The sequence below is a fragment of the Amblyomma maculatum genome, chromosome 6 (assembly GCF_055883805.1).
Source record: "Amblyomma maculatum isolate TAMU_Amacu chromosome 6, ASM5588380v1, whole genome shotgun sequence".
Classification (NCBI taxonomy): Eukaryota; Metazoa; Arthropoda; class Arachnida; order Ixodida; family Ixodidae; genus Amblyomma; species Amblyomma maculatum.
The window spans coordinates 181,842,857-181,865,680 of NC_139349.1; the positions used below are offsets into that span (position 1 = coordinate 181,842,857).

General features: G+C 48.7%; 1 protein-coding gene across 1 annotated transcript in view; it reads right to left on the minus strand.

Moving 5' to 3' along the window:
* LOC146187510 (papilin-like) overlaps positions 1 to 18,623 on the minus strand; it is a 108,296-nt gene extending 89,673 nt beyond the window's left edge. Inside the window, exons 1-2 of the mRNA XM_084608222.1 lie at positions 18,138 to 18,623; positions 13,984 to 14,216 (exon numbers count right to left, since the gene is read on the minus strand). Of these exons, the coding sequence (XP_084464348.1) occupies positions 13,984 to 14,216; positions 18,138 to 18,623 (719 nt within the window). The remainder of the gene's footprint in view (positions 1 to 13,983; positions 14,217 to 18,137) is intronic.
* Positions 18,624 to 22,824: the final 4,201 nt, after the last annotated feature.

Here is a 22,824-nt window from a genome sequence, read left to right on the forward strand (position 1 = left end):
GTGACGACACCGTCCGCAAGCCTTTCCAGCCACCTTACAGCGGACATTATCCAGTTCTCCATCGCGACTACAAAATTCGCACTGCGCATTGACGGTAACGACGTCCGTGTCTCTATCGACCAGCTGAAGCCAGCCTACATCGATTCCGTCGAACCATGGAAATACCAGTGCACCCACAGGCGTCCATCCCCGACATCGCAGTCTGCTGTTGTCACTACATGCCATGGACGTCGAGTACGCTGCACAGATTTTTACAAGCCCTGAGGACACACTGCGCACATTTCCGCGCAGCCTCCGCTTTGTTATCATCCGTCCCAGCGAAACACGGCCGCACGCTGGACTGCTTCATCAATAAAACACACCGCTGCGTCACCCGATAGAATGCGTCACTGACCGCGGCGGCTAAATAACAGGCTGCCCGGCTAGAAAGCGCGAATTTTCCTACCGCTACTGATGCTCGTCTGCTGCCGCCGCTAATCGAATAAACAGTTGTATTTTTTTGTTTCTTTAGGCAATCTTGCCATATGGCATATTCTAGCAACTAATGTAAATTATTTTTCATTAGGAACCGGAGCAGGCTCCCGCTGTTATCGTTGTTGGTGAGCCACTTAAAGAAGTCCTCTTCCCTTGTTGTGTTTAGTCCCACTTCCCGCAGAATCTGTCGTAACAGTTGTTGCATTTTTATAATGGGATTTGTCCTTCGCAGAAACGACATCCCACAGAGGTAGAGCAATATCAGGGTGCGTAACTGTGCCCGTGGGAATAAACTTCAGTAAAACGGTATGTTGAGCGAGTTGGTACATAGTTAAATAAAACAAAAGCGCAACAACGGAGACAAGCTGGTATTTCCGTAGGAATACAAGCAGATTAGGAGTACGAATGAATGCATAAAGGCTTTATTTGCAGCCTGCACTCTGCACATACTTGTGGTTTCTCGGCAGACACGAAATAGTCGAACTAAATAGGAGGACAGAACGCAGCCTCCCGAAGAACGCGCAACCACTCGCCACGCACACGTGTGGCTGCTATCTTGCGGCACCGCGGGCACGCCGAAGGAGTGCCTTCTTTCACCGAGGCTTTGAACGCGACAATAGGCATCTTTCGACCTCGTTTGGGTTTGATTTTGAAGTTTAACGCCTTCAAGCGACTCTGGAGATTTCGACCACCTAGGCTTCTTTAACGTGCCCTGATGTTGCACAGTACACGGGAGCCTTAATCGCGTCGCCTCTGATCGGGAGTAAACAATATCGGAGGCCGTGGTTTCATGAATGCAGCGGCGAAATATAGGTCAGTAGGCTAGAAGTGAAGACAGTATTTATTATACTGTGTGCCTCCTCCACTACTGCAGTCTTGACGGCACTACATCTGGGCCATCCCATTGGCTCCGGGGGAAGGACGTATACGGACTAGAATCGCCAATTCTTCCCAGCGGGGTACGGTTGTGTGCGCCTGTGTTGTATTGCGTGGTCGGTGGGTGGCACGCGGGAGAGGCACTCCCTTCAAGGAGAAGACACACTCAGCGTCTTAGAGCAGTGCGGTGATCCTTTGAGATGCTCTCCGGCTAGTGCCTCTGTGAGTGCAGTTTTTACTAATAAAATTTGTCTTTCGTGGTTCTCAAAACGCTCTCCCTAACGCCATTAAAAACGAACAATTTTTTTCGTAACGAAACCGGAGAGTAAGCGAAGAACAACGGCAACTTGACAACAAAGATTCCAACTGCAACGGACGACGGTAATGGAGCGTCTCCAAGCAAAGAAGTGACGCGCGCCTTACTCGATCGACACAACAGGGAGCTTGCGGGACTGACTACGTTGGATGACCTCAGCCCCCAGATATGAAACCTCATCGCGGAAATACCACATGAGTTGTACATTGTTTCGAAAGATCTGAAACAGCTAGATGCTCTGATTGAGCCGCATGTGCGTGACGAAGGCCTCGCGGAACAATGCAAAGGTGTTCGTTAGTGCCAAGCTCTCATGACACGAATACACGAATGCGGACAAGGCTTCGGCGTTTCAGTGAAACAATTTCTACACCGTGCAACAAGCACATTGAATGCAGAAAAATCCGCGACCGGATCACCTGCTGCCCATTCGGGACAACTAAGGTTGCTTAAGCTGGAGCTTCAGAAATTCGGCGGCAACAAGCTCGATTAGCGACCGTTCTGGCAACAATTCCGACAAGCAGTCCACGAGAATAGCAGCTTGACCAGCACATAGAAAAGCTCTTGTACCTGCGGACGGCGTTCACAGGGAAAGCGGCGGTAGCTTTTACCGGCATCCAGGCGACGGAGAATTACGACTACGCTGTAAAGACACTCCATGAGCGCTTCGGGCGTCAGGACGTGCTCGTGCAACAACACCTTACGCATCTGGTAAACCTCCCCCAGGTTAGAGCTCTCAGTGACGTGAACGCGTTGTGAATCCTCCACTATTATGTTCAGCGAAACATCGCAGGACTTGAAACTTTAGGTGTCGAATCGGACAGCTATTGTGCGAGGCTGTGCGCGGCTTTGCTTCGTGTATTGCGGGACGAATGGGCTGTTGAGTACCATAAGGCCCACAGTGCAGACAAGAATCTGTTCGACAGCTCGAGTCTCCAAGCCATTCTGCCATACGTTCGCCTGGAAATGGAGAGCAGGAAAAGGTACACGGAAGAAGAACGCATGCTCCTCAGCAAACATGACCTGACTGCGCCAGAGAACGGCTTCCCAACAGCGTCAACAGCAAGGGCTCAGTGGCCAGCCTACAGGTGTGTGCCTAATTGAGGATGGAGAGATTCCCATTCTGCTCTTCAGAGAGGCATGAAGCGGCAGACGATCCGATATCAATTGATGAGAAGAAAAGAAAACGGCGAAACGAAGGGAGGTACAACGGATGCGCGAAAAGAGGGCACATGACGAAAGGGTGTAAGACCTGGACACTACGTTGCGCGAAGTGTGGCCGACGACACATCACTTCGCTTTATGATCCGCCAGCACTGAATGCCGAGAGCGAGACTGCTACTGGGTTGCACTCAACAGCGTCTCTCAGCAAGAGCAACAAAAACTTCATGCTGCAGATGGCGCAGGTGTGGGTGGACGGACCGAAACGAAAACGCCTCACTCGCTGTCTGACGGAGGCAGTCAACGATCGTTTATAACAGAGAAGCTCTGGCGAATACTGGATCTTGAGGTGATCGGTGAAGAGGAAGTGACCATTTACCCTTTCGGCGGCTCGACCAACGTTATGAAGAAAAAACGACGCCGAGTGAAGCTCCGGCTACGAAGTCAGTACGACCGCAAGGAGCACACCGTCGAAGCCCTCGAAATTGAAGAAATCTGCTCCGACCAACTGCTGCTTCCAGAAAACGCTGTTGAGATCAGTCAGGCGGCTGATTTGAAATTAATGGATGTCACCGTCTCACCATTGCGCCAATTAAAACAAGGCATAGAAATTCTAATAGGGTAGATTATTATTGGACTATTGTGCACGCAGACGTAAGGAAAGTGCAAGGGGCCTTAGTTGCGCTCAAGACTGGTTTCGGCTGGGCCTTACAAGGGCCGATACCACTGTCTGCTTCTGGTGTGTCGTGTTATACCGTCGCCGTTCTGCGCATCAAAGCCTGTGACATGGACGCCAACCTGTCGGACGAACTTCGAGCGTTCTGGGAGCTGACAGCCTCGGTATCTTCTCAAGCAGCTGCATACTTGGAAGCGAACAGCAGCAGTTGAGAGAAAACTTCACTCGTTCTCTGACTTTGACCGATGGGCGATACGAGGCAAGCCTCCCGTGGAAGACACTTGACCAAGGGACAGCCAGCAATGAGGCTGTACCAAGAGGACGCCTGGCCAGGTGGATGCGGCGTCTGAGACCCAGCAAGGGCAGGCTAATCGTATATGATGCAGCCATCCGCGACTACGTAGATAAAGGCTTTTGAAATGGTTACAGCCGATGAAATCGACAGCACCTCGTCACTAGTGTACTGTATGCCTCATCATGCTGTTTTCCGTTCAGAGAGCTCTACCAACAAAGTTCGCATAGTGTGCCATGCATCTTCGAAAGCACAATGCTTCATGCCACTTACCGATGCCCTCACCACCAGCCCGAACCTAAACACCGACCCGCTGCGGCTATTCTGAATTTTCGATGCCACGAAATTGCATTGACTGCCGACATCGAGAAATTGAGGTGTGAGGGCTCATCAGAGGGTGATATAGATGTCTGGAGCATGACAAGAGTACCTTTTGGTGCCACAAGTAGTCCTTTCATGTTGGCTGCCACCATACAACATCACCTGGCTAACATCTCTGAGGACCTCTCTCTTACTGCGCACAAATCTTCGGCAGCTGCCTGTTAATCGACGATTTGATAACCAGAGTCAGCAACATGGAAAAGGCGACGAAATGTTATGAGGAGGCACAGCAAGTATTGAGCTCAGCAGGGATGAAACTGCGAAAGGGGAATTCCACTAACGAACTACTACAACAACGGTTCGATGCTGACGGCGTTGGAAATGCCTGCGCTGATACTGAGACGACGACTTCCGCCATATCAAGAGCGTCGGGGCTCGAGTGGGATAGAGAAAACGACGAGCTCAAGTATTCCCTGAAAAAGGCGCTGGAGCCTCTTACTCTCAACCGGAACACTAAAAGCTTCGTGTTTCAAGCCTCAGCGAGAATCTTCGATCCACTCGGTCTGTTGAGTCCAGTGACGATCACAGCGAAAATGCTGTTTCAAGAGCTTTAGGTACTTGGTTTAGACTGGGATAAGACACTACCGCAAGGTGTGAGTGAGAAATGGGGAGACTGGATCGAATCAGTGCGTCACCTCAAGGATATCTCCATCCCTCGTCGGTATGAAAACCAACCAAACAGCAAAACCGAACTTCACATATTCACGGACGCAAGCCCCCAAGCCTATGAAGCAGTTGCATACCTTAGAGGGGAGAGCGACAAGGAGACAACTGTTTCCCTTGTCATGGCCAAAATGCGTGTGGCATCGCTCAAGACGCTATCCCTACGACGGCTAGAACTCCTCGGTGCCTTGTTAGGCGCTGGGATGGTAGCATACATCGCAGATTCTTAAGCACTAAATATTGACAAGGCCACACTTCGGACTGATTCCATTATTGCTCTATATTGGGTGAAGGTACCAGCCGTTCAGTGGAAACCTTTTGTAGCCAAGAGAGTCGGAGAGATCCAAGAGAAAACAAACCCAAGCGATTGGAGACACTGCCCAGGTATCAGCAACCCAGTAGACATCCTAACTGGGAATTTCTTCGGACGCGCTCAAGAGGTGTGAATAATTGTGGAAAGAGCCCAAATGGCTTGAGAGGTCCATAACAACCTGGCCTAACACGCCGGCTGATATTTCGACCGAGAGAGCCGATGACGAAAGAAAAAGTAAAAAGCTAGCGGTCAGCCATGTTGCAGGACAAGCACCTCTGCCGGTGATAGAAATTAAGCGCTTCAGCAAACTGAATTGCCTACAGCGAGTCATAGCTTGGGTGCGACGCTCTGTTCACAACTGTGATCGGAAAGAGGATCGACTTGAGGGCCCGCTCAGCGCACCCGAAATCCAACAGGCGCAGAATTGTTCGCTCCAGGAGGTTCAGCGAGAAGCTTTTGGTGACGTGAACGGCATTCTAAACGAAGACGGCCACTTTCAAGAACCCTCAGAGCTTAACATGTTTCTGGATGACATGGGACTGTTGCGACTAAAAGGGCGTCTACAGCACTCAAACCTGAGCTATGAGGCTGCTCATCCAGTTTTTCTGCCTGCGTGTCACCCTTTCGTTCATCTCCTGATCCAGAGCCCTCAACAACGACTGCTATATGCGGTATGCCTGGACCCACTGACCCAACTGCGCGAAAGGTTTTGGATCATGCCCGGCCGTCAGATCGTGAAGAAAGTCTTAGGCCGTTTTATGGTATGCAGAAAAGTGAGCCGCAAGACTGTTACAGAAACTATAGTGGCACTGCCACGCGACAGGGGGGTCAGAATCAGTTCAGTTTTCAGTTACAGGCCTCGAATTTGCGGGGCCCGTTTTGACGATGACAGAAGGCAAGATAAAAAAGTAATATCTTGCTCCTGACCTGCGCAGTGACCAGAGCAATACGCCAAGAGATTGTGAGCGACCTCACAACGAGTAGCTTCCTCTTGGCGTTTCGCCGCTCCATAGCACGACGCGGTATCTGCACCACGGTGTACTCTGACAATGCAAAGACCTTTTATCGGGCTCCAGCGGAACTGAAGAAACTATGGAATGTGTCGCGCAATCAAGAAACTCAAGACTATTTGTCTCATCAAGGGATTGAATGGATATTCACCGTGGAAAGGGCACCTTGGTGGGAAGGCTTTTGGGAGCGGATGGTGCGATCCGTAAAGATCGTACTAAAGAGAGTGCTTGGATGCAGCTACGTGAACTTCGAAGAGCTCTGCACCATTCTAGCGGATAAGAAGCCGTAATTAACTCGCGACCCCTAACCCCGGTTGCCTTTGATGCAGGAGAACCGGAATTACAGACGCCGGCACACTTTCTAGCTGGTAGACGCCTGATCTCCTTACCAACTTGCAGTGGAGGACTTCCCGCAGCTGCCAACACCAGCGAGCTCAATCGTCGTTGGAAATACAGACAGTTCTTGACTGAAAACCTGTTAAAACGGTGGCGAGCCAATACTTGTGTGTACTATGTCCTACCATCATTCCACAACTACAGCCTCAAGTGAGCTACAATTTAATGCCCTGGTGCTGCTTCATGACAATTTTCACCATCAAGATATTTGTAAATTTGTTGCATCGCGGAGGTGTTTCCTGGGCGAGATGGAAGAAAGCGATCCTGCATGATCTGTTTGGCAGGTGGCACTACAGTAAAGCGCGAAATTCACCTTTTGCCCCCGTTGGAAGCAAGCACTCATTCGGCGGGGAGAATGTTGAAAATTTCACGCCTCCGCTACTGCGGTCTTCACGGCACAACATCTGGGTCATCCCACTGACTCCGGGGGAGGGACGCATACGGACTGGAATGGGCCATTCTTCACTGCGGGATATGTCTGTGCACCTGTGTTGTGCTGTGTGGTCGGTGGGTGGGGCGGGGGAGGGGCACTGCCTTCAAGAAGAAGACAGACACTCAGCGTCTCGAGAGCAGTGCGGTGCCTTTTATTATTATTATTACTATTCTTTAAGCAGAGAAAATACAGCATCTGCTGCAGGGGTAGAGGATATAGGCTGTGGCGCCTGACGAAGGCATCTGTCCCTCTGCAATCGACTGAAATGCGGTCATATTACCACATAACAGAACGTAATGTACAGAAATAAAAAATGTGCATATGCGAAAATAACAGACGCCCTCCGGCCAGTGCCTCTGTGAGTGCAGTTTGTACTATAAAAGTCATGTTTTTGTAGTTCTAAAAACGTTTTCCCTATCGCCATTGAAAACGAACAGACAGAGGTTGCGAATGCTGTACCCTCTCAGCAAAGGGCTCAGGTTCTGGTTCGACAAGCCATTTTGTGGACTAGCGGTGATACTGGCACCACGAAAGGGCTACCGTTGTCTACATGATAAATCACTTTTTGTTTCTAACCACAGACGTTCGGATTCCCAGAAAACAACCACTTTCATTTATGTGAGTGTCGCTGTTCGTTTTTGTAAAAATATATCAGGTCCACTATCTCAACCAAATGATTATAATGTTTGAACAAGTCCCCACTGATGTCTATCGGGTTCAGGGGGCGAGCTTCACCGCAGCGGGCTCAGGAGGCTACGATGCATCGAGGCGGACGACAGCCAGGGAGGAGAGGCAAAAAGTAAAGTTTATATACACTTTTTACATACTGAAGAAGGTACAGGTCATGAGAGGAAAACGGAGCTCTCTGTACAAACAAAATCCGTCAGTTAAATATGGTTTGGTATCCCCAGTTCCCTAGCTGGGGAAACAAAGTTCATCGATGCTATCCGATCAGTGGGGGCAAGGGGTCACTAGAGGCGCCGCCCACTGCCGAGGGTGAACCTCCTTGCACATCTTCCGGTGGCGAGGGCAAATCTTCTGATGTCGATGACGATTTTGTGTGGGCGATGGAGTTTCGGTACCAGGGCAAAATGGTACGAGAAGTCGCCTATTGACGGTGGTCATTCACCTCGCGAAATTCCAAGGGGGCCACCTGCTTGCCTCGAGAATTCGGCGAGCGGGGTGAATGCTGCTCGGCGACGCGTCTCGTGTCCATTAAGCACAAGAATAGGTGCCCTGTTGTCGCCGTTGCTTCGCTGCTTTTGTTCGCGGTCGCTCGCCGGCGTCCGCTAAGTACGCCTCCATTGTGAGCTGCTGAAGCTTGGCCGGAACTCCGGCTACAACAGCCTTCATTGTCAGCTACTGAAGTCTGGCCGGAACTCTGGTCAAAACAGCCCGTCCGCCGCCCGAAGAGGTCTCGTAGTGTTACCAGCCGACGCTGCACCCCGTAGAGACCTGGAGTTCGTTCAGCCTGGTCGGTCTGACCACGTCAAACCTGGCCATCTGGTTCCTGCTTCCTTGTTGAACAGCGCTAGCAGACTCAGCCACTCAAAGCCCAAAGCACAGCAAGCAGCGAGCGCAAAACAAACTCTGAGAAGTGCCAGGCTGCCTTCATAACAATGATTGCCATTTCAAAGTAAAGAAAACAAAATAAAATTTGTCCAGAGAATTTAAAGTTTTCTTCCAAAAGTGACCATGTCTGGGAGACAAGAAAAAAAAAGATTTTTTTTTTGGCAAATATGCTAGCTAAAATTTTGATCCATGTCGTAACATGAAAGATGCCATAGAAGGCCACTTCCTGTGAGAACATGTCCTAAGGTGGAGCGGTAGGTAAACGATAGTAAGAACATCATCAGCAACAACAAAAAAACAACTACGCAAGCAAAACAAAAAGAAAAATATTTGATATGCGTAGCCAGTTAACGTCTGGGAGTTCAACCACAGAGCGTTACCCAGGGAAACTTCGGCTGAGGCCATCAGCGTTAGCATTATCACGCCCCTTTCTATAACGCACGTCAAATGCGTGCTCCTGCAAGGCTAGACTCCAACGAAGCAGCCTGCCATTTTTGGCCGACATATTACGAAGCAAAGTCAAAGGACAAAGGTCTCTACAAGAAACAGAGACCCTGCCACATAACACTACAGCTTCTGAATCGCCCACACGAGACAGGCGCATTCCTTTTCTGATGCACTATAGGCCTGCTCACGTAGGGTGAGCTTCCTACTTACAAATACAACAGGGTGCTCCTCCCCATTGTCATCTTGCTGGCTAAGGGCTAAGGGCGGCCCCCATACCGCGGTCACTCGCGTCGCATTGTAGCACAAACTGACGCGTGTAGTCTGGAGTTCTCAAAACAGGCCGACTGGCTAGAGCCGCTTTCAGAGCCAGAAAAGAGCGTTCTTTGTCCGAATTCCATTCTACTTTGACAGGTTCATTCTTTCGCAAACTGTCGGTAAGGGGGCTGGCGATTTCGGAAAAATTGCGGATATAATGTTGATAGTATCCGCTAGTCCGAGGAATGAACGAATATCTGGCTTGGTGACTGGCCTGGGGAATTCGGATATTGCCGCTACTTTTATTTCTAGCGGGTGCCGATAACCGCGTCCGACAATGTGACCCAAGTAAGTCACTTGAGCTTTTCAAAACTGAGATTTCTCCGCTCTCACAGTCAAGAATGCCTCACGTAATCGTGTCAGTACATCCCTCAAATGACAGAGGTGTTCCTCCCAGCTCTTAGAAAAGACAGCTATGCCATCTAAATATGGAAGATCATAGTCCCCCATACCCTGCAGCACACGGTCCATGAGACGGGAAAAACAAAAGCGCGCGTTTTTGAGGCCAAAAGTAAGGACGAGAGGACGAAACGTTCCTAGAGGGGAAATAAAAGTGGCGATTCGGCTCGCTTTCTCGGTCAGAGGCACCTGCCAATACCACCTAGTGAGGTTCAGCGTGGATATATAATGAGCACCACTTATGGCCTCAACCCTTTCCTCAAGATTCAGAATCGGGTAGCTCTGATCACGTGTGATCTCATTCAGACGGCGGTAGTCGATACATGGACGAGGGTCCTTACCTGGCGCCTCAACCAATATGATGGGGGACGTGTATTCACTCTCGGATGGTACGATCAGCTCCATGTCTAACATCCGCTGAATCTCAGTTGCCAATGTTTCCTTCCGCCGGGGTGAAACCTGGTAAGGCCTGCACCAGATGGGCTTGTCGCAAATTAGCTTTATATCATGTTCGATCAAGTTAGTCCTGCCGGGCCGGTCAACGAAGCGATCTCTGAACTCTCGCAGAAGCGTTTCTAGCTCTATTTTCTGTTTATCTTCCAGTTTGGCGTCGCATTCAATTTTCTGGCAAAGTTTTTCGAGTGCGGAATCTAGTTGTACTCCTGGGAAAAAAATCATTTTCCATCTCTTTAGGAACATTTAGAGCGAGCTGCACAACGGCTTCCCTCTGTCTGTACGGTTTCAATAAATTGGTGTGGTAGGTCCTCACCTCTGCGTCTTCCCGGCATTCTAATAACATAGTTAGTGTCCGAAATCTGCTGTACAACCTCTTCCGGACCCTCCCATAAAACATCTAGTTTGTTCTTCCGCGACGCAGTCAGTAAGAGCACTTTGTCTCCAACAGCAAAGGGCGTTCCAGTCGTAATATAGTTTCGCCTTGCCCTGAGCTGATTTCATGTAAGCCTCCACTAGCTCGCGACATGACTGAAGATGTTCTAGTAGCTGCAACACATACTCAACCAATGTGGTGTCCTCTCCGCGCCCTTCCCATGCCTCGCGGAGCATCTGAAGCGGGGACCTCATAGAACGGCCGTACACTAGTTCTGCTGGGCTGAAGCTGGTGGCCTCATGTGGCACGGACCTCAACGAAAACATGGTAGCTGGCAAGGAAGCCTCCAAATCTGTTTTGTTTTCATGACACAAAGCCCTTAGCACTCTTTTCAACAAGAAGTGCCAGGCCTCTACACTGTTGTTCTGTGGGTGCCGCACGGAACTGTGTATAATGCGAATACCGCATCCCTCAAGGAAGGTTGTTGACAGAGCGCTGGTAAAGACGCTGCCCTGATCACTCTGCACTACGGCCGGAAAACCCACTCGAGAAAACACAGAAAGCAGCGCTTCGACCACCTCTACCGAGCTTACTTTCTTAAGTGGGGCGGCTTCCGGGAATTTGGTAACCGGACATATTATAGTCAAAATATATCTGTAACCTGACGTAGTTACAGGCAACGGTCCCACTACATCTACAACAACACGCCGAAAGGGTTCTGTGATTACGGGCACTAATTTCATAGGTGCCTTTCTGGTCTCGTGTGGTTTGCCAATTCTCTGGCAAGTGTCGCATGTCTGAACAAATTTTCGACGTCTTTAAAACATCCGGGCCAGTAGAATTCTCTCAGCCGCCTGTCTATTTTTTTTTATACCCAAGTGACAGGCCCAACCTTTTTCATGCGAGAGGACGAGAACTTGAGCCCTATACTTAGACGGTACAACAAGCTGGTCGTGTTCTACTCCTTTCCTGTCCTTATACTGGCGATACCATAGGCCAGACCGGCGCTGGAAAGCGATGTTTTTGCGTGACACACCCGTTTCTCTTTGGTCGCTCAAGTTTTGCAGAGACTGATCTCTCTCTTGCTCAGCGGCAAGCATTTCTCGGTCCACACGAAGAAGCTCGAGAAAACCTTCTGAATGCGGCAGCACCAGATTCGTACTGACTTCCTCTCCTGGCTCAGACTGAGCAGTTGCACATAATTCGGGACTTTCAATGCAGCCAGCCCCGCTATCGGCGCTTTCTAGATCAGCGCTATTAGTGAGTAAATCCTGTTGCTGCTCGCCACCGTAATCCTGCACTTGGCTTACAGTTTCATGCTTACCCTTTTCCCCTAGCTTCGTCTGCGCTGTGATTTCTCGCGCCTTCGCACGTTTGAGAGCCTGGACAGCATGGTCTCCAAAACTCAGCCCATTTTCCCTGAGCAGCATGTCCGAGCGATTAGAAGATATGTAGGGATACTGCTTGGGTAGGTTTTGAGAGACGGCTGCCTCAGTGTGAAGCACCCCGGAACGGTCCTTCGATCTCGACACGGGCAATAGGCAGACATACGCTATTCTCCTCAACCACCTGTCGTACCCAGACGCATTCACCCGTGAATTCTCCAGCCCTAACATATTCAGGGTGGATGACGTCCATTGTAGCAGCGGAGTCGCGGAGAACTTTGCATGATTTGCCATTTATGGTCAGATCCCTAAGATAAGGCTGCAACAATCGCAAGTTGTCGTCCTCGTTATCCAGAAACGAAAACACCGCTTTTGGATTACGGCAGCCGCCCGCTACGTGCCCAGGCTGCTGGCAGCGGAAGCAGACGACCGGCTTCTTAGATTCGAAAACCTTTTCTTTCCTCGCGTCTTCCTTCGAGCTGCTTACTGCACCTTTTTGTTGTGCAACAGGGATATTAGACGACGAAATTCCCACTTTTCCTTGTGTGTGAGAGTGCGCCCGATTATCTCTACCGACTTTCGCACTGGATCTGATGCGTGCTTTCTCCGATTCTCGACGGGTCGCGAACTCGTCAGCTAATTCTGCCGCGCGTTCCAAAGTCTTTTTGCAGGGCCTATCCTGCACCCATTGACACATTTCTTCTCCCAGGCTACCGTAAAACTGTTCAAGGCAGATTACCTCAATGACGCTATCGCGACTGTCATAAGCCTCTTCACCTTTCAGCCATTCGATCAGATCTGCTTTCAATTTGCGCGAAAAGTCCTGAAACGTCTCGCCTTGCTTCCGTGCTGCCTCTCGAAAGCGGCGCCGGAATGCATCAGCTGATTGCCGGCACTTTTTAAGGAGAGCTCGTACCTTTCGGCATCCTCTTTCGACAATCTGGCAATTGCTTCAGCCGCTTCACAAGGAAGTACGTTTAATATTTTCTGGGGCCAGATGTTCCGCTGAATTCCCTCCTTTTCACAGATCCTTCCAAAATTTACGAGGCACAGCCCAATGCCCTCGTTTGTCTTGTAGGGCTGCAGGAGATCTTTTATTTTTATTGTTGCGCCCGTCGGAATAGCCTGATTGTTAGAATTATTTCCGGCGAGCGTTGCCTCAGCAATTTGAAGATCTAACTGTCTGAGTGCAATTTTCATCTCCTCTGCTTCTTTAGCCTCCCTGGACTTCTCCTGAATGAAATCCCAAGTCTCCGAAATTTCATTGCCATCCGCCCCACTCTCCTGAATAGCCTCAATAAGCTGTGGCTTTTTATGGCTTTTCCTCACCTCAATACCGAGCTCTTCGCAAAGCAAAATCAACTCCTGTTTCTTTAACTTGCTGATGTCCATGGCCACTTTTGAACGATGACTTTCGTAAAACACTGCTGCTTCAAAAGCACAAAATGAAAAGTACTAGTTTTGATAAAGTCCCTGAGTTATCAAACCTGGCAAATTCTCAGAGAAAGTCAAGCGCTCACCATTTCCGATTCCAGGACCAAGCGTGGACGATTCCACCGCAGCCAACCAGTTGATGTGTGTCAGGTTCAGGGGGCGAGCTTCACCATTGTCAGCTACTGAAGTCTGGCCGGAACTCCGGTCACAACACCACCCTTTCCCTCCCCCGTAGCATGCCCTACGAGGTTGCGTTTTAGAGCGAGTTCCCGTTTCTGAAATGAAATGCGAGTTGAGTTCGGGATTGAGATCCACGGGACACGGACTAAACGCCCCCTTCGAGATAATACTACTGTCGTCTTTTGCCTCCTCCACCCTTAAATAAATTACTTGAATGGCTTCTTCTAGACGTCAGTTACATACAGTAAAGACCCTGTAGCAAAAAAAAAAAAAACCAGATGGTGTTCTCAACGTGGCACTGCGTATCCGTATCAGTTTTCTTAAAGTTGGGAAACGGCACCTCCTGATGCGCACTGAAGTATCAATCAAAACTTTTCAGTTATACAATACTCAGTTGTTGTTACTATAAAAATATCATGCTAGGCTTTCCTTACCGCTGGCATTTAGTGAAGATTGGCCTGTCGAAGCATTTCCCTGAGGGGCGGCCCGTCTCGACGCAGGCCACTTTGCACGAGACTTTGGTCGCGAACCTGTTGGGGCTCTGGTTGCACAGTTCCACACTGTGCTCCCTCGACGGTATGCAAGCCTCGAAAAGCGGTTCGAAGATAAACTCCGGTCGGGGCGACTGGCAGTATGAGTAGAACACCGAATCACACTGGTAATGATCCTGCGATAAATAGAAGAAACGTTTCGCTATTGCTATTTAGGAAAAAGCATCATGGTGGCTTTTAAAGGCAGGAAAACGGACAGCCGCGGCCAGGGTAGCACTATGGTTAGGCATCTCAAATACTGAGCTGGGAAACCTGGTGGCGACCCCAGGTATGGCAGCCGCGCTTGGATGGTGTCAAAAGACAGGACGCCCTTGCACTGCGGGGTACCACGTTATAGTTCGAGGGGGTAGAAATTAACCATAGCCCTCCAGTGCATCTTCCATTATATCCTGAGCGATTGTGGGACGACGTTAAAACCTTGGCACAAAAGAGGAAGGTGACACACTAATTACTCCATCGCGATAGCGAATCGTAGTGGAGGGCACAGACTCAAGCCATGCGGGAAAAGGTGGAGAGGTGGAAAGGGCAACAATTGTCAGTTTTCGCCAGGGCCACAGTGTGCAATATGTTTTTTATGTCGAAGCTGTGGTACGTGATGCAAGTGTTGCATTGTGCAAGGATGAACGTACAGAGACTGCACCGGATATTTGCCATTTTTGTGTGGGATGTAGCCGGACCAATTTGTTTAGGCGGGGGAAGGACGGTGGACTGGGTTTGGGGCATTCATTTCTACGACAGATTGTTTGCAGATTTCTTTTTGTTCGCGATGTAAAAGGTCCATTTTTGCGTACTGTGTGCCAATTAAGGCTCGGAAATGCACTGCCGGACTTTGTTGTCTCGACCAAACGTGTACCGGGACGCATTTTTAGTTATTTTAGAGAAGTTGTCGCTAGTGTGCTATTCCTGTCTGTTCGATTTTCTTATGAATCTTGCGTTAGCAGGAAGAAGTTGTACAAGGATTTGTGTGACGTAGTTCTTCCCATACCAATGTACAGGGCCTTATACAGTGGAGGACCAGGACGCGACGTACTTAAGCGGGTGAAGGCGATGCAGGTGCCGTCAAATGCAAAAACTTTTTTCTTTAAGTTGCACACGGAAACACTTCCAGTAAAGAAGTTCTTGGAAGGGAAGAATTTATTTTTACCTTGGGGTTCGCATTGCTTAATTTGTAAACAGCCAGGAACTATATATAGACCACGTTTTCCTACATTGTTGGGAAGGGGTATTTTTTTGGGATATTTTACAAAGGACTTTAAAAAAGGAATTTCCATTAGACTCGCATGGTATTAGGTACTTGCCAGAAGAGAATGAGGATGGGGTGCCATTTGACCTTATTACGCTAATGGCCCTCCACTGTATTTGGCGCTTGAGAATGGCAAGATACCATTGCGATCCTGACGCACGGCCAGCACGGGTCTATTTTCGGGAAGGCATGAATAGATATATTGAAATTCAGAAACTTGCTCCTGAAGCTCCCGAGTGGCTCGGAAGATTGGAGCCATTAGTGACCCTAATACAATTTTAGCATGACGACGCCACAACCCACCTGGCTGATTGTTGTATTAGTGAATACTCATTGTGCCCTGTAAGTGGTTTTGTGTATTGTGCCGAAGTCAGGCAATAAAGAAAAAAAACATTTGAAGACGTAAATTTAATCCTGTGGAAAGCAGTCTTCAGACCAAATTGAAGATCGCCACGCCACATTAGGAGTCCGGTTGAATATGATCTTATTGAAGGATTTAACGCAACCAAAATTGTGCGCTGTGGATAATTAATTCTCATAATCTTACGAATTCATCGCTCACTTTAGATATGGAAGCAGAGTTTGCGAACTAATTCCACCGTCATATTAGATATGGCAGACGTGTATTTGTCAAATGCTCACTGATTGTGACTAGCAGATTACCGGTATCACTGAGAAGGTAAGTATATATTATGCGCTTGTTGCCAGTAGTCGCCTATGGCGCTTAAACGTGGAGTCTAACGAAGTCGTTATAATCAAGTTTAGGACAACGCAGAGGGTTATGGAACAGAACATGGCAAGTATGACGTTAAGAGGTAGGATGCGCGCAGATTGGCAGAAAAACATTGATGGAATTCTAGCCGAGATCATTAAGACGAAATGGCCATGAGCAAGAAATAGTGGGAAGAGATGATAATAGGTGGCTGCCAACTCTAACAAATGGAATTCCAACGAAAGGAAAGCGTATCACGGGGCAGTAGAAAATTAGGTGGGAGGGTGAGGTTAGGAATTTTGCCCCGGTAAGTGGGTGCAGCTAGCACAAGACCGAGGTATTGGAAAGAATATAGGGGAAGCTTTGTGTGCCGTCCGGCTGATGCTGATGAATGCTAGCTAATATCAATACATACTTAAGTAGGGGGACGAAAAATGATTAGATCCTTTATATCAGTGAGGAGAATATTTGTCTTGTGCTGCTTATTATGCATATTCACATTATTTTCATATGTTTTCACTTGACGTATGATGCTTTCATAACATTTGACTCGACAAAGAGAATTTGTCTAGAAAAACCTGCTGCACAGAATATTACCAGTCGCGATGAATGTGGGAACGTCTGCGCGACAAATCATCTTCCACAGCTTTATTTAGCTTTTTAGGATCTCAAAAACGTTCACGCTGCAGCCCACGTAGAAAAAGAACCCTTGTATCAGCGTGCAGAATTTTCCTGTCGTCTGAAAAGACACTAGCGCTATGCCTGCGAGAACGGAGACGAACGAATTGGTGTTCGGGTGAGTAGCACAGTACTAATCCAGATCGGCACTCGTTTTTCGGCATCGTGTGATGGGCCCATGGGTCGTCTTCTCATAGACGTCTTTGAATGGTGAATCGAGCGACGGAACGCGGGCAGATCGTGAATAAATAGCAGTGATGCCAGTTTCATCTGTCCATAGGAAGTTTCGAAAAGTTGGCAGTTTCTGCCTACTCGGCCACCTGTCCGCCAACTATCATAGATAAGCTTTTCATTTTTCGCTCCCGACCTCTACGCCAGTTTTTCCGGAAAACGGTGTGTTTACCACTTTCGTATAAATGATTAGCATACGACGTCGAACATTCAAAGGGGCCAAAGGGATTTTAAATGGGCGCTTATATCCTATAGCGTACAAACATGCAAATATTTATAATCGGCGAATTTAGAGAAGCGTATGCGTGCGGAACTACCACGCTGCCATCCCGACTATCTTGTCAGGCGTCAGTGTCGGTCGCGCGCGACAAAAAGGGCGAGCGCTTTGTACTATCGTCGTGTTTTTTTTTTTTTGCCTAGGTAACAATGCTACCAAATATACCGTTCACGAATTAATAGCAAAGTAGCTTCCGTTAACATGCACTGCTCTCTGGCTACCCGAGACCTCCGAACACTGCAACCTGGCGTTTCGTATAACCTGGTTATGTTTCTCTTCACTGCTCGCATTGCCAAGGGTTAGGTAAATATTATTTCACTGCGTCATCCTTTGTACGCGAGAGGTTTTCTTTTACGTTTCTCTATTAAAAACCCCCAACAATGCTGGCGCAATTAATTGCCTATTATACCTCTGATTTTATTTTGGTGCAGAAAAGCAAGTGCTGGCGATAAACAAATATGAAGCACGCTTGCTACAAGAGCTTATTAAAAGTGTAACACCTTCATTTCCCAGAGTTGTTGTTAATCGCTTCTTCAAATCTAAATATCGCGAACTAGATATATCGAGATACTGAGGTTTCTCATCCTGTTACTGATCGCAATCACTAATGTCTATACACGCTTATTATTTTCGAAAACAAGTTAACCATCTTTAAGAAGTATACCCCGAGCAATCATAACTCGTGTTTCTCACCTGCGTGAATAAAATTGCAATGAAGATCCGGAAGTGAATCTTGTTATGTTTTAGAATCAATTTCGACAAGTGTTGTTTTCTGCACAGCTGGATTCAAAATTACTGAATATTGTGTGGTACTCATGAGCCAGTATATGTATATGAACAGTTCAAACCTTAGGTGCCAAAGTTAATCGGACACCACGTATAGATGAAAAGCTCACCTCATCGTTGGATTCAGCCCAGTTTGGAAGCATCATCAGCGGCGCACGCTGGCCTTCAGACCCGCTCTCTCGCAGCGTTGCGGGACTCGATGGCGTCTGTGGAACGGTCCTCTGAGCCCCAGTGACCTTCACTCCTTCGGCGGCACCCGAAGGAAGATCGGGCGTCGTCCGCAGCAGCACTACGCCAGCGGCAGCCATGAGCAATCCGCTCATGAGTGCGATCAGGGCGTAAGGCAGGCCTCGTTGCCTCGCCTCACTCGATTCCGTCCGTTCCTCGGTCGGCGAATGTTCCAGCTGATCTGGCATTAACCCGCTCCTTTGAGTGGCAAGAAAACGCACCGCCTTGCTCTTCCCAGATTTGCGAGAGGATTTCTCCTGGTTCTGGTAAAAACGGCTCAGGTAAATGCCCCATGACGAGAGGATTTCATCCGTGTTTTCCGACAGGGATGTACGGGATTCAGAGCGGTTAATCCTCGCAAGGTCCATCCTTGATTTCTTCTTCTTTCTTGAGCGGCGCGCAGGATGGTATTGGCGGATAAAATTTATTCAGATGGCACCTGGACGCTACGCAATAACAAGCTTTGTCGAGCAGCGCTTAGTGCTTAACAATTCTTAGGAAGAAACCTGCTAAAACCGAGCAGTTTCAATTGCCGTGCGTGGTTCCAAACGTGGGCTGCCGATGTGAAAGCAGGCCGACAACAACGTAGCATGTCGATATATGAAAGCGAGTTCCATTGTCGAGCTAGAATAAATATTTGGAGGACTTCGCCTTTAAGAATGGAACGCGTTATTGCGCCCCGTTACTCATTTTCTTGTCGCGCTTTTCAGTGACACAAAGACGTAGTTCATATGATACAACACTGGTTAACTTGTCCAAAGGATGACTGTTTGTAATTGGGGATCCATGTTGCGGCGCTGACGTTTCATCACAGCCTCCCTCTCTCTCGGCGCGGCGTTCGATTGTCGCTCCTGCCGTTTGGCGTCTGCTTCCTTTGCGCTTAGAGGGGCCGAATTACGGACTCCGCTCACAGGTTTGTGAGCGTGACGTCAAAATTACGGAGCTGTGACGCAGCCTTGAGACGTCAATCGTGACAAGTATGCGAAATCGTCCAATTACCAGAGACTTTTAGGGTGGCTCCGCCCCGGTAGTTCTGAATCCTCGGCAAACGCCGTTGCCACAGTCTGGCACAAAACTGAGCAGGGACCGTCTCTTAACTTTTTGCAACACGACGCAATTAATACGCAATAAATAAAACAGACAAATGTTTATTTTGGCAAGGTACTATTTTTAATATTGAATAACATTAAGCTCAAGTAGAAGCGTTCTTAGTTTTGTATTTATACTTGCTATTAGGTAACTTTGGTTGCCGCGAGGGTGCGCCGGCAACGTCATGGCGTGCACATGGCGGCCTGCAAGCAAACAGCTGATTGCCCGAGAAGGTGCTGCTTTTTTAAGCGTCGTCTGAAATCGAAGTACCGTGCGGGTGCCGTCAGCATGCTGTAAATCTAATAGAATGCAGTCGAAGTTCAGAGCCTGCAGCGATAAAATTTCATAGAGCGCTTGACACAGAAATGGACAAAGAAAACTTGCGGAAGTGTTTTCGGTCGGCGCCTACTAGTATCGATGAGAAAAGTGCTGAAAGTGTAACGTGCAAGCTGTGTGGTTCTTTGTTTCTCTTTAGGAAATGCAAGACGACTGTGAAGCATGTAGTGTAGGCCAAAATGAAGCTGCGTGGTTGCATGATCATCTGTTTGTATGTAGCTGGATAGTTTAGAAAAGACCATGATCATGGGAATGCTCCCACACCTGCCGGGGCTGAACCTGAAGCCTTCATTCACTGGAGTGCCACCGTGACAGGCCTTTCGATGTAGTGTTCATTGTAGTGTGCTCTGTATATTTTTTCCTTTGTTCTCCATGACTGGGTTGCTTTGCTTTTGAGCGATACCTTCTGCCCACACATCATTTGCTTTGTTTGTATACCTATGGGATTTTCTACTTATGAGCACTAAAACTCGCAATATTATGCATTCAATTTGTCAGCTTTACACTGTTTAGCATTAAGCAAATGTGTTCTATGCATCCTAACAGTATATGCAGGCTTGTAGTCCTGAAAGGCTCACTAATGGAGACTGCCCTATGAAAACAGTGTACATAGCACTACTTGGGTCCTGTTTCTGCACTGCTAAGTGCCATACTTTGTTTCCTGTTTCTGAAATGTGCCAAACCTATGACAACTACTATGCAAGCCTGTAATCATTAAGCAACTAATCTTTTGTGTTTGCCTCTGGGTCGCAGTTTTATGCACAATACTTTCATTTCTTGCTTCTGAAGTATGTCAGACCTGCGATGAGTACTGTGCCAGCTTACAGGCTCTAAAAATTATTCTTGTGTGTCCTGTCTGTGTAGCACAATTGTGCAGCACGTCAAATAACTGCCGATGCTATTGCAGGCAGTTGGTTTCGCTGCTGCATATTCAAGCGTGTGAAATGCTGCAGGAAAATAAAGGTGCACAGTGGATACACGTGCTTCTAAAAAAACATCTGTGAGGCTTTCCCATTCCGATAGTCATCACAATTGCTGCCTCGTTGTGAAACACTTTAATTATGTACTCAAACACATGCACACACACACAAATACCAACATACACGGTTGTAAGCAACAGTGAAGGGGGGTGTACGAAGACAAATTTGACTTGACAGATGAGGTGTTTTAACTCATGGTTCGAGAAGATGCATCTTTATCACAACAGGTTTCTGTCACAGACATGAAACGAGAAGACGCTGCACTTTGCTGCCTGTGATGAGTTGGTCAGCTACGTGTGGTATATCATGGCCGATTGCTGTGCTGGGATTGACGCCAAAGCGGTTGCCGCACCATGGGCAGCTGTGCCAGCCTCTGGTGGTAGGTTCTGTGGAACAGGCTCACAGCATGATTCTGTATGGCTTTTCACTAAAGGTATGCACGGCAATAGTGATCCCACTTCCAAGTAGCCAGTGCACAAATGTGACCCTTTCTTGTCCAAGCCAGCAGCGCCCTCCTCGTCTGCAGGCAGGCAGGAAGACATCCAAAGAAGTTATGCAACAAGGCACATGCTACACGCTCTGGCTGGTAGAGGAACGTCTTGTATTTTTGCAAGCACTGGAAGCGGGTCTTCAGCCCGTTTATGCAGTTATCCACCATTAACCTTGTGGAGGTGTATGCCTTGTTCTATAACCGTTATGGAGAGTCCGGACCGGGATTCCATGGCACTGGCAGCCATGTCTCCAACAGGTGCCCCTCTCACCAGCATAACCGAAAATGGCACGCTGTTAAGCACATTCTTTGTCACGTCGTTGTCGACCTCAACAGCCTCATAAACTAACAGGCTTACTGACACAATGGAAGAGTCGCATCAAGTAGCTCATTGCAAGGTCTTGCTGACGATGACATTCATGGGCGTGCAGAAAATGAATGATTGAACGTTTCAGCAACACTGCATTAAGGACAGCCTTGCACTTCATATCGGTATAAATGATGTCACATTCCTACTAAATACAGGCATCAAACACACACATTCCCATTTTCGTTTCTTACGTAGGCATTTCAACAATGTACTAGTGTCTTATGTTTCAGCTTTTATAAAAGCCCAAGAACGGTAATACATGTGAGGCATGTGGAGCCTACCGTAACTTATCTTGCAAAAAGCAGCGCGGCTCAGTGTCGTGAATTTGACGTCTCGCAGCAGGCCGGCCTCGACCTGTGTCATGCCTGTGTGCAGCCGAGAGTGTCGCCAGAAGAAAGCATTATGCCAAGATCCCAGGTAGGGAGGTTCATGGCCAAAATCATGTTGGCATCTCATATCTGAAACAGGGACATCACAAGGCTGTTCGTAGACGACCGATGTGCCGTCGACAAACCCGACGACGCCGGGTATGCTGCCGTGACGAAGGAAGCCTTTCTTCTCCGCCGCCCTAGCTGCACGCCGCCGCGAACGCTTTCGAACTGTCGGCTGCGCGAGGCCGATGTTCGCCTCGTTGCCAGTAGCAGCTTGGAAGCCTCTAGCAGTTCGGAAAAAGCGCAGTGCACACATTATCTGCCGCCACACAGACAGCGCACTCGGCCGCACACACCTATCTCAGTTCATCGCGTCGCACAGTCACTGTACTGTATCCTTCTCGAGTAGCAACATGCGTCGAAACATCTCGCTGGGCACCTCAGTCTTCGTACACCGTCCTTCGCCGATGATCGCGTCGGGGCGCCGCCGCTCACGAGAACGCCGGCCACCGCATAGATCGCCGCCATTTTCCCTTTGTGAGCGCTCACAAACAAGTTGTGAGCGACGCGAGCCACTCGTAACTCCCGCTCACAATTGGCCCGTAGCCAACGTCATCACTTCAAGTGTGTTCATGACGTAAACAGCAGACGTCGATGATGTAAAGGACGGCCACTCCCGCCGTGTTGCCGCTGGCCAATAGGAAGATTGTGAGTGTGAGTGTGATTGTGAGTGTGAGCCGTCTGTAATTCGGCCCCTGCCTGACGTTTAAGCCGCATTGCCTCAGCCTCTCTTGCCCTGAATTCCTGGTTCTCGGTTTGCCGTTGTCAATTCGCCGCAACCTCTTGTTCCCGGAGTTCAGCATTTTCTCATCGCTTTATCCGCATGGCCTCAGCATGACGAGCTTTGGCGTCCGCCTGCTGTGCCTCCGTCTT